The sequence below is a fragment of the Limulus polyphemus genome, unplaced genomic scaffold (genome assembly GCF_000517525.1).
Source record: "Limulus polyphemus unplaced genomic scaffold, Limulus_polyphemus-2.1.2 Scaffold759, whole genome shotgun sequence".
Taxonomy (NCBI): domain Eukaryota; kingdom Metazoa; phylum Arthropoda; class Merostomata; order Xiphosura; family Limulidae; genus Limulus; species Limulus polyphemus.
In genome coordinates, this window is record NW_013666369.1 from 335,547 (window position 1) to 348,022 (window position 12,476).

The following is a 12,476-nucleotide window of genomic DNA, read 5'->3' on the forward strand; positions in this document are numbered from 1 at the left end:
TCCAAAAGTATAGAAACATTAAAACATAAATTGATGACAAATGATGTTGGTGATGACTTAAAGAAGAGTAAAAAAGTTCTTCAGCAAGCTATTGCTAATGAATCATCAAAATATGAGAAACTGAAGTTAGAAAATGCAATAGGATCCATTTTTGCTGTGGAAGGAAGAAACAATGATGCATTTAAACGGCATCTGCAATTGCTTATGGCTGCTGTTGATCATGGAGACCTTCTGACATTCGCAAAGACTCTTCCATATCTTGCAAATGCTAGTGAACTTTTAAGTTCTTCAAAAAACAGCCTTGAATTTGCTTTGGCTTGTTCTGCCACTCATCATGACTTGACTAAACTTTTAGGCCTTAGGAGAGCTAATCGAATGGCAAAGCTTCACATGAGCCATTTTTTTTATTTCTCTAGGCCTTTTAAAAGAAGCTTCTAGAGTTTTAATGGATGCTTTGTATGAGAGTAAAAAAGTAAAAGATAATTTTTTCATTGGAATATGTTATGAAAATTTTGGACTTATATCTCAAGATTTGAAAAATTACAATAAAGCTGTTTCATTTCATAAAAGAGCATTGGAATTAATGAAACAGTATGGAGATCAAGCACATATTTCTAAAGGCAATCTTTATTTTGCACACGATTTATGTTTGATACAAGACTTTGAAAAGGCTGTTTATCACACCAAAGAAAGTATTTTGGGGGCCGAAACCTTGCGTTTAAAAATGGGATCAGATGATGCATCAAAAGTTTCTAGTTTTGATAATAGACAAATATCAGTGTTCAATTTTTTGATTTACCAATTACTGGTTCAAGGAAAAAGTGGACAAGCTCTTTCAGTTTCAGAATTAGCTCATGGTAGAGCATTATCTGATATGTTAGCTTACAAGTTTAAAAGCTCCTTGGAGTTATCAAACAAAACTTGGCTGTCAGAAGAAGATATAATTTCTAAATCAAGACTGGATAATATGTTTCTTGAAGAGGAAATACCTTCATTCTACATTTCCACAGCAAACAGATTTCATACAACAATTTTGGTATATTCTCTTATTATGTTGGCTGATCACCCTTGGTTGTGCATTTGGGTAATTAAACCTATAGAATTCTTGAAATCAGGTGAATCTAGTATTCATTGTATTAAAGTTCCTGGGGATAAAATATTTCCGAGTAACAAGACAGAGCGAGACAGGTTGTTTGCTAAGATATCAAAATATACTACACAAATTTCACATGGAAAGACATCTAAAGAAAAAACAACTGCTGAATGTAACCAAGGACCAAATGAAGCCAAATGTTCTCCTGAAGATAAAGCTACTGCTAGAGGACAGATGGAACGTATTACACTTTCTAATTCCATAGAAAATGAGAGCTATGAAGCATTACGGCTCTTCTATGATGTTTGTATTGGTCCAGTTGCTGAGTTCCTACCCAATCCAGATGATCATAATGTCACAAGAATTACTGTAATTCCAAGTTCCTGGCTCTTTAAAGTTCCTTTTTGTGCTCTTATTAGCCCATCTAAAAGATACTTAATTCAAGATTATATTATAAGCTATACCCCAAGTTTACGATCCTTTCTGCTTCTTCGTCATCGGTTGGAGGAAAGAGAAAGAAATTTGAAAAACAGAAAACTTAAAGTAGTTGCCATTGGTAACCCTAAGACTGCTTCTTGTTGGGAACTAGAAGAACTTCCAGGTGCAGAAAATGAATTGAAATGTGTTCAGAATATTTTTGGTATAGAAAGTTGTCATGTAATTGATAAAGAAGCAGCAACTAAAGAAGAGATTATGAAATGTATGAAAGAGGTGGATGTTTTGCATGTTGTTTCTCATGGAGATACTGAGGAACCTGTAGATTGTTCTGATGAAGATCCTTTGAACTTTTTCTTTCCTGATACTTATCTGATGAAAGGATGTCTTTTTCTGTCTCCAGATGGTAATAAGTGTAATGGTCTATTATGCAGTAGAGATTTACAGGATCTCTTCTGTGATATATCACTTGTTACCCTCAGTTGCTGTAAAACAGGAAGTGGGCAGGTAACCAATGATAGTATTCTTGGCCTGTATCGAGCTTTTCTTGTTGCTGGAGCATGTGGTGTAGTATCCTCCCCTTGGTTGGTCAGTGATGCTATTACACCATATTTCATGGATAATTTCTATCGTTGTTTTCTAGTAGACAGAGATGTTCCAAAAGCACTGAGGTCTGCAATGTTGAATTTGATTGAAGCAAATGTTAGCTGGAAAAACTGGGCAGCATTTTCATACACTGGTGCTTTGTCATTAGTATGTAAGTATGCTAAATAAGTAATTGATATCTTAAAGTTAAAATGTTCAGATATTTTACCTCACTGTTGTTAGAGAGATAATATTTGCTATTTCTCTTTCATTTACAGACCACCACCCCAACAGGAAGACTGTCCAAACCCTTAACTTTTAGATGTTCATTCAAGTTTACTCTAATTCTTCTATGCTGTTTGAAAAATGTCCATATCTTTAAACTTCTTCTTATAGTTATAGTTCTTAAACCAAATATAGTTTTAGTAGTCTATTTCTATATTCTTTCAAACATTTTGAAATCCTTTCTCTTATAAAAAGACTTTGCAGTGGTGTCAGTGAGATTCCACCAGACTCTAATACAAGATTTTAACAACATTTATGCTCTTAAATTAAAAACTTGTAAATAGAGTCAATAATATCAAGAGGTTAAATTTCATGTATAAGACACTGGTTAGGCCACATTTGGAATATTGTTTTCAGTCTTGGGCCCCTTACCTTAGGAAATACATTGAATTGTTGGAAAAGGCTCAGAGAAGAGTTACTAAAATAGTGCCTGGGATGGAGGGGTTGTCATATGAGGAGACATTGAAATCTCTTAAATTGTTTTCTCTTGGAAAGAGAAGTTTCGGGGGGAGGTGTTTAAGATTGTAAAGGGAATTGATAGTGTTGATGCATCATCTTTTTTCATACTTAACAGTGAGAATAATAGGACTAGGGGTCACAAATATAAATTTTGGCAGGGTAGGAGTCATATTCAGCTAAAACAGTTTTATTTTTCTAACAGTGTGGTTGGCCTTTGGAATGGGTTGCCTTCAGATGTTGTGGAAGCAATAAATATAAGTGAGTTTAATAGAAAGCTTGATAAGTATATGTATGATAAGGGCTGGCTTTAAGATTTAAAAAAAAATTATTAATAGTTTAGTTTAAATGATGGAACAGCCAATATAGACCAATAGATCCCATGTTGTTTCAAAATGTTATGTTATTTACAAAAAACAACACAGATTCAGCTTCATTGCTGTCAGCTTGGATATCTTCAACTTGAACAGGTTGTAACTCGCATTTTACATATAAAGTCACTCCTTACCCTCTTTTTTTAGTACTCTATCCCTATTAATCTATAACTCTCTCTGTATTTCAAATGAGTTCCTGTCATCAAAACTGTCTACATTGAACCCCAAGTTTCCTTTGTCCCATTACACCAAAATCCTCTGTTCTGACCAGTTCTTTAATCATCCATTTTATTTCTTATACTTCTAGCATTACAATAATAAGAGCTTAGCCTACTATTAAAACTACTTTTATACTTTGTTCCTACACTTTTTCTTCATCTTCTTATTTTTACATTATTCTGGTCCCACTACTGTCTAGTCATAGTTTAAAGCTGGTATTAAAGCTGAGTTTATAACTTTTGGAAACAAGCCAGTGTGAACCCTCTTAAATGTAAACCATCCATTCCAAACAGCTCCGTCTTCCCATTAAACTGATCCCACACATCCAACCAACCAACCTGTTTTCCCTTTCTTATTAACTTAAAAATAATGTTCAGCCCTAGATACCTACTTATAATTTCATCCCCACAATTAAATCTTAATTGGCATTATCCTTGACAGAATTTAGTTATTATGGCCCTTTTTTTTTAATGCCTTGCACTTAAGTATAAGTTGTTTTGACCTACCCTTCCCTACATCATTATCTATGTGCACTACAAAGACTGCATCACTGCTAGCACTTTTTACTATATCACTTGCTCTATCGATTATATTTACTGATTTTCAAATCCACTGATCCCGGATAGCGTAATATAATTATCTTCCCCCTATTTACCTCACACCTATCCTATTCACATGCTGTACTAAAAATCATCTGTAACAATAACCTCTTTATGTTTTTTAATTCCCTTCCCTATCTGTCTCTTTTGTTATCTTTCCCTCTCCTAGTTTCTCATCTGCACAAGCTAAAGGCTAAAATTCTGTTACTTAGTAGAAGCTACTCACTATGATTAAATACACTACTGCAAGCCCTGTTACTACTGTTTCTAACTTCCTAAAAGTCATTATTAAAGACTATAATCTTGGCATGCAAAAGCTTAAGTCTTTAAATCCTGCTGCCATTTCCTATAGTTTACCCTTCTCTTTAGCCATTGCTTATACCCTATTTAGGATAACCTCCAATTTTTCCTACAACCATACATACTATACATACAAATTAAACATTTCACTACTAGCTTCCTTAAATATGCATGACAATCCTGAGTTGCTAAATAAAAATGCTCCTTGCACCTGTCACACCTTCCAAACTGTGTGTGCATCCTTTGCTATTCTTAACAAAAGTTTGATAAAGTTTTACATTTAATGCAGTTTCATAGTTTTCTAGGTTTGCCTTGCAATTTCCACTAGGTCAGTATTTGCATCATGCACAGAAATCAACAAAATGTATTACTTATGTTTCATAGACAGAAGCCTTGCTCCTGTTTATGTTACAATGATTATTAGATGACCATTCAGTCTGTCAAGAGATATGTTACTGTGTGCATGTAATATCATGGTTAAGTGACAGACACTCGATAGAATTTTACACACATTCAGAAATCTGTTTTAGTAATTTGTTAAAAAAATTATCAGACACCTTGTATATAGGTTTATAGACAAAGAATTTGTGTTCACAAGAAAACAAAAATTGTCAAAATTAGTTTTCAAGTATACAGACATAGTTGTACCTCTAATATTTTCATTTTGTCAGCACTTCTATAGGAAAACTTATTTCACTATACACTTGGTTCAAACTGATAAAGCTCCATGTGAGTTGCCAGTTATGTGCAGTTAAAATACAATTAAACTTTTAACTTCCTGTATTTTTCTGTAATTCTTTTCTAACTTTGTAGAAACAACTTAAAGAAGCAGTGATGAAAGTTTTATTTCTCTGGTTCCTTTATTAATCTTTCCATTGCTCAATGAATGCCAAAAAAAACAAAACAAATTTATTAGAGATAATGTACAAATTGTCAAGATTTAATATGAATATTTAGTAGACATGAAAATAAATGATGTTTATGCTGAAATATGTAGTGTTATTAAGATTAAGCTAATTCGATATATAAAGCAGGATATACAGTGTATGTATATGATCATTAAAAAGGTATATATTTTCAATATCTGATCCTACTGCTTTCTAGTACATATAGAACCCATATATTTAATTTTCTACTTAACAACCTACCTCAAACAGCACAGAAATCTTTTTGCTACTTCCAGTGTAGAGCTCTGGGGTATTGTTGGAGTTTGATAAACAGTTAATCATCAGGCTCATTAACTGATTACATACAACTAATTGAGTACTGTCACATGAGACTTGATTACTTAGAATAAATGATAACAATAACAAACAGTGATTATTTTATTGTGTTTTATCACATGGATATTCTCTGATTTTATAGAGTAGGTTTTTTGTATATGTAACTCTATTACTTGGGTTTACTCGTTTGAATATTTGTTTATATTTTATTGTGTAACTGCCACATTGAAACAATTTGAAAGGACAAAAGTACCACATTAGTTTTTCATTATTATTTTTCTTATTTATTCTCATACCTAAATTCCTTTAAACTTGCAAATCTAGGCATTGTGTGCTTTTTTAGAAAAAAGAATGTCACATTTTTCTTTTGAGGGTCAATTATGTTTTCTTTTGTGATGCTTAGAATGATTAATGGACAATAAACATATACAAAAATGTTCAACTACATTTACATTGTTTAGAAATAGTTAGTCAAACAGGTTTTTAGATAAGATAATAATGATGTTTGAATGTTTATTGTTATATTACATTATTTCAGGAAGTTCTGAAATAATGAGGAAGTGTGTGTATATGTGTCATATTATTTTGGTTGAGTATGGCTGATTCCCTGAAGAACCCTGATCACCTGAGCTAAGTTAACATTATGCATTTTCTGTACCATCATTTCATTTTCCATATGTTGCATTAAATGGTGCTTGTTAAATAGTTTTAAGTTAATATTGTGACTGCATGCTAGTGAAGGGATAGTTGTTAATATTGTGGCTGTGTATTGTAACTGTGTGCTCACAAAAGTTTGTTAATGTTGCTACTACATGCTAGTGAAAGTGTGATTGTAAATAGTGTCTGTGTACTAGTGAAGGTGTGATTGTTAATATTGAAACTGTGTACTAATGAAGATGTGGTTGTTAATATTGTAACTACATGCTAGTGAAGGTGTGATTGTTAATAGTGTCTGTGTACTAGTAAAGGTGTGATTGTTAATATTGAAACTGTGTACTAATGAAGATGTGGTTGTTAATATTGTGACTACATGCTAGTGAAGGTGTGATTGTTAATAGTGTCTGTGTACTAGTGAAGGTGTGATTGTTGATATTGAAACTGTGTACTAATGAAGATGTGGTTGTTAATATTGTGACTACATGCTAGTGAAGGTGTGATTGTTAATAGTGTCTGTATACTAGTAAAAATGTGATTGTTAATATTTTGACTGTGTGCTGGTGAAGGCTTGTTAACCTTTTCACTGCAAATGGAACAAATGTTTGTTATCGTCATTCAAAATTGCTGTGTGTGATGGATGGGAATAAAATGAGTTGGAAAGTATTTACTGGCATCCCAGCTAATATTGATATATGATTTCTTTGAATGCTTTCCACTCAACCCTTCGGTAACTAACAAGGGGTCTAAGTGAAGGTGTGATTGTTGAAATTGGGACTGCATGCTGGTGAAGGTGACTGTTAATATTGAGATTGCATGCCGGTGAAGGTGTGATTGTAAATATTGTGATTGCGTGCTAGTGAAGGTGTGAGAGTTAATATTGTGATAGCATACTGGTGAAGGTGTGATTGTTAATATTGTTATTGTATGCTAGTGAAGGTGTGATTGTTGATATTGTGACTATGTGCTAGTATATGTGTGATTGTAAATATTGTGATTGTGTGCTAGTGAAGGTGTGAGAGTTAATATTGTGATAGCATACTGGTGAAGGTGTGAGTGTTAATATTTTGACAGCATACTAGTGAAGGTATGATTGTTAATATTGTTATTGTATGCTAGTGAAGGTGTGATTGTTGATATTGTAACTGTGTGCTAGTATAGGTGTAGTTGTTAATATTGTGACTGTGTGCTAGTATAGGTGTGGTTGTTAAATATTGTGACAGGATACTAGTGTAGGTATGATTGTTAATAGTGTGACAGGATGCTAGTGTTGGTGTGATTGCTAATATTGTGACTACATGATAGTGAAGGTGTAATTGTTAATAATGTGACAGTGTGCTAGTGAGGGTTTCTCATTATTGTGACTACATGATAGTGACAGTGTGACTGTTAGTATTGTGACTGCATGCTAGTGGAAGTGTGACTGTGTGCTAGTGAAGTTGTGATTGTTAACATTATGACTGTATGATAGTGAAGGTTTGTTAATATTGTTTTTGCCTACTAATGAAACTGTGACTGTTAATATTGTGACTGTATGTAAATGAAGGTGTTATTGTAAATATTTTGACAATGTGCTAGTGAATTTTTGTTAATTAATATTGTGATTGTATACTAGTTAAGGTGTGAGTGTTAATATTGTGACAGCATGGTAGTGGAGGTGTGATTGTTAATAATATGACTGTATGCTGGTATATGTGTGATTGCAAATATTGTGTCTGTATGCTAGTGAAGGTGTGATTGTTAATATTGTGACTGCATGCTAGTGAAGGCATGTTTGATTGAGTCTCATTTAGTTGATTTCAGATTCAGAGTCCTTTGACTTGTAACTGCGATATTGTTTTGGGGAAAAAAGGTGGATATCGTGTGCATTTTATATTGTTCCATTTTTTTTATATTTTTTTTGGGGGGGGGGGGTTATGCTATAATGATCCTGATCTGAGTACAGTGATACTCACATACATTTATATCTATAAATCATTTTATATCTTATATGTTAAATAACCTTCACAAATTGAATTAGGTTTTTGGTATAACTGTATTTCATACTGGTTGTGTTAACATTGGAAAAAAAAAAATCTATTTGATTCCAGTTCAAATCTTGAATCAGAAATAGTTACTCTTACAGTCTGAAACACTCATCTTTTGTAATAAACATGTGCAAAACAAGATGAAAGTTAAGTTACTGTACAATTGTAACTCACAATATCTATGAAAATTTCGGATTTTATGATTTTTTTCTGCTATTTCCTGCATTTAGCACAAAGCTCTATAATAGTGAGCTATATTAATACTATATTAGTTTTGGCATTCATCCACTAACTTTCTTGAACATAGATATCAAAATTATTGTCTTACTCTTCTTTTGATTAAAATCTTTGATTTTTTATGAGATCACTAGTTTAATTACAGTATGTTGAAATTGTTAATCTTTTGTAGGTGTTAAACCCTTTTCATAAAAATATATAAATATCTGTCAGTGTTGATTTACAATAATTCTCACAAAACTACTACCACTTGCTGTACAAGTTTCATAAAAGTCAGGAAATCAAAGAAATGGTTAAAAAGAATGCTTATTAGTATAATAGTAAAAATAAAATAATTTACTTTCATGCAATATTTTCATATTTTTTTGCAGGAGTGCTATGAAAAATTTAATTCCATGACGTGAGAGGGAGAAAAGTCAAAAATTAAGTAGAAAACTAATGAAGTGGATATGCTTGAATATTATTAAGAAACATTTAATAATGTAACAGTTTTGTTTTATAAATATAACATACTTGACCTGGTTGTTTTAATTAACTAATAGTGTAAAGTTGATCTTTAACCTGTAATTTGTGGCAGAATAGGTCAGTTTTTAATTTTATAGTGTGAACCAACAGTATTCTATTTAAAACATAATGATACTTAAATGAAAATAAACAGAAATAATATGAGAATCATCCATGAATCAAGCATTACTAACTGTTTAATAATAACAAAATGTGGATTATTAATTTACTTTGTTTAAAGATAATTTTTAAAAGGAGAAATTTAAACTTTATATTTCGTGAATTAGGAACCTTGTTTACTAAGTTTCCGTTTCTAAAGATTTTCTCTTTAATAAAATACCACTAATAAAGTTGTTTTAGAGAAATAATTACAGGAGATGTTATTTTTTATTTATGTTACACTTGTATAACAGTGGATTTTATCTAGTTTAAAAATTATATAGAAAAATGAATAAATTCTTAACTAAAATGAAGTTAGTTCAGCTTGATAAACTACTGCACAAATTAAATTTTAAAGTAAAAAAATTAGTCGTTTTTTTATGATAAATAATATAATGCTACAATTTGAAGTTGTCTGAGATTGCGAAAAGGTTTGACACAGCCTCAAATATTTGTCTTATTTTTGAGCATTTGTACTAAAAATTATAATCATTACCTATTTATTCGGTAGTTGTCGGGATATTTGAAATTACATGTATTGCAATTGAGGTGTTCTCATAAGTCCTTTCTATATTTTAATAATATTTTAAAAATACTATTACAAATAACTTGTACACAGAAGAACTTAAACCTCTAAAAGTAAAAACTGAAGTTCATTGAAAATATTACAATTAGGGTTGCCACCGTAAGTTAAAACCTGACCCTGAGATTTTAAAAGAACGAAGTGGGTAGGTCGTAAAATAATATTTTTAAGCACTTTTATCTTAACCTGACATATTCATTTATATATTAAAATCACAATATGAATGGAAGTAATTGATCGATTTAGTGAGTGTTAATAATAATAGTTAAGACCACTTTAAGTTTCTAAAAATTTTAAATATATTTTTAGTTTATTAATAAAGTATTTAAATTTAGTGCGATTTTATAAATATATAATGGATCTACTTTGTAATGCTAAAAGGAGTTATTAAACTTACAGTAGATTTTATCTGTTGCCTAGACTAGTCTAGTCTAATAACGACTGCATGAAGAGGCGTAAATACGTGATTCTACGACCATATACCATATAAATGTTGTTTGTTTATTATTATTTTTTTGCTTATCTTGTTTTATTTCCATAAACAATGTTTATTAATTATATAGGAACATACAATACAACATAAAAAAATATTATTTGGCAACTTTGAACATAAAAGTATACTTTTTATTGCTCATGGCGCTTTTTAACAAGTCGATTTGCTCAGTTTTACTAATAAATTTTAGGCACGTTTGCAGGTCATATTAAAATTAATTTGTAACAAAGTTACGTTTTAACTAATTCCAATCTTGTTTTAGTACTCTCATCCGCCCCAATTTTTAAGGAAAAATCCTTTCCAAAAAAGCGCTACTTAAAGGAATTGATAATTTTTCTTGCTACACATCTTTATAGTTATGTAAACTGCTCTTTGTCATTAAATATTTGTATCCAATTAATTTTAATACCAACTGGAGTATCAGGTGATTTAACTCATAATTGGTAACCCTATTAAAGTTATAACTTATATTTTCGTTTTATAAATTTAACGCCGAAAAAAAAAATAAACGGGTTGTTTTCGTAATCATATCATTTTCTTCAATATTCCATGTTTCTATTAAACACTTGAATTGCCTTATGTACAAATACGTCTTTATCTCGTTGCTTAGGGCCTGGCATGGCTTGGTAGTTAGACCGATCTACTCGCAATCTAAGTGTTGTGGATTCCAATCTCTCTCACGCCGAATATACTCGCCCTTTCAGTCGTTATAAAATACGGTCAATTCCATTATTCGTTGAAAAAAGCAGCCCAAAAGTGTTCGGTGGGTGTGTTGACTAGTTGCTAAATTATGGACGGCTGGCGCAGATAGCCCTCGTGTAATTCAAAACAAACCAGTCTTCATAAAAGTCGATGACGTTATTCTGAATACCCTTTTACATGCGGAAATATGTCATTGCAATAGGAAAAATTTTAGATTGCCCTTATTGGAGACATAAGTTGCGACGAAAAATAGTAGAGGACTATTATTAATAATACCACAGGTCATTTTCTGTAGTGTAATTTCTATTGATATGGAAAAAAGTGTATTTTCTACTAAACTTTCTGCCTTGGTTCTTTTGCAGTGGATTTGTTTTTTACACAAATGTGAGGCAAAATATACTGATGTAATAAGTTTAATATCACAATCTGTACTTAGATAGTTATGATGATGATTAAAAACATGGTATACTTGTGCAATGTCTGCTATAGTGACTTTCATCTCTTCACTAATGTTTCTTTGAAGTAGAAAATTTGTTAAAAGTTAATTCTTTGGTTGGGTTTTGAATATTTTTTGTGATTTTCACTATTTTGGTATGTTTTAAAGGCTTTCACCCCGTGTGTTTGGCCAAGAATGTCACATCACAGCCTGTATTCTTTACTTGTTGGTCTCCCAGTGGGAAAGTACTAAGTTTACCGACTTACAACGATAAAATCGGGGTTCGGTTCACCGCGGTGGACACAGCAGACAGTCTAATGTGGTTTTGCTCTAAAAAAACAACCAACCAACTCTCTTCTTGACTACTACTCTTTAAAACTACAGCTGTAATCTGTTTCCTTTTTTTTTTCAGAATATATGGACCTGATTTATCTCTCTCTATGCTGTCCATTTTAAAGGGGATCGATACTATATTTATAGAAAAAAGAAAACTTATTAGTTTCATGTATTCTCTTATTACAAAAGAATTTTTGAATCATAGAATTAAATTTTGTAAAAATCTTTTTTTCTCTCTCTCTCAAAATTTGTGAGTGATCCACAGTGGGTTTACTATATTAACATAATTGTTATAAATAAAGATTTCAAAAGTAATTTAAAATTAAATATAATTCGGAAAATATATAAACATTTCGAAGTTCAATTTTACACACCAGCAGATGCAAATGAACATGTTATAATTTTGGAATAATTTCAATATTTCTGAATACGAAGCGACCTTCTTAAACTTTTAAAAATTAATCAAAACTTGTTTCAGGAAAAGATTGTAACGAAATTCGGCTGTAGCCCGTGTATACAATTTCCTTAATTAAAAACGAATCTCTCCCGAACGCTGTACGATATTTGATTTGACCAGCCTATAATTTGTATATATTTCATTAATAACTCATAAATTACACCAAGTCTGAAACATAAAAATTTCAAATAGAAACATGATATTTATTTCATCTTTTAAAACATATTTTATGTTTTTTGGTGAACTTATTATTTATCTAACATATATAAACGTCAGTGTGTGCCACGTCACTCTTGATTTCTCGAAATAGGATGAGTCA

The 12,476-nt window shown here is 31.4% G+C and overlaps 1 protein-coding gene across 3 annotated transcripts; it reads left to right on the forward strand.

Annotated features, from left to right (window-relative positions):
- The first annotated feature begins 425 nt into the window (after positions 1 to 425).
- LOC106460361 lies at positions 426 to 11,927 on the forward strand. Of its 3 annotated transcripts, none has more exons than XM_022387066.1 (2): positions 426 to 2,285; positions 11,533 to 11,927. In XM_022387066.1, exons 1-2 carry the CDS (start codon positions 446 to 448, stop codon positions 11,724 to 11,726), a joined length of 2,034 nt encoding a protein of 677 aa, XP_022242774.1. In that variant the 5' UTR covers positions 426 to 445; the 3' UTR covers positions 11,727 to 11,927. The 3 variants fall into 3 exon arrangements, with proteins under 3 accessions (XP_022242774.1, XP_022242777.1, XP_022242776.1); XM_022387069.1 differs by lacking the exon at positions 11,533 to 11,927 and adding an exon at positions 8,859 to 11,402; XM_022387068.1 differs by lacking the exon at positions 11,533 to 11,927 and adding an exon at positions 10,837 to 11,402.
- The last annotated feature ends 549 nt before the right edge of the window (positions 11,928 to 12,476 follow it).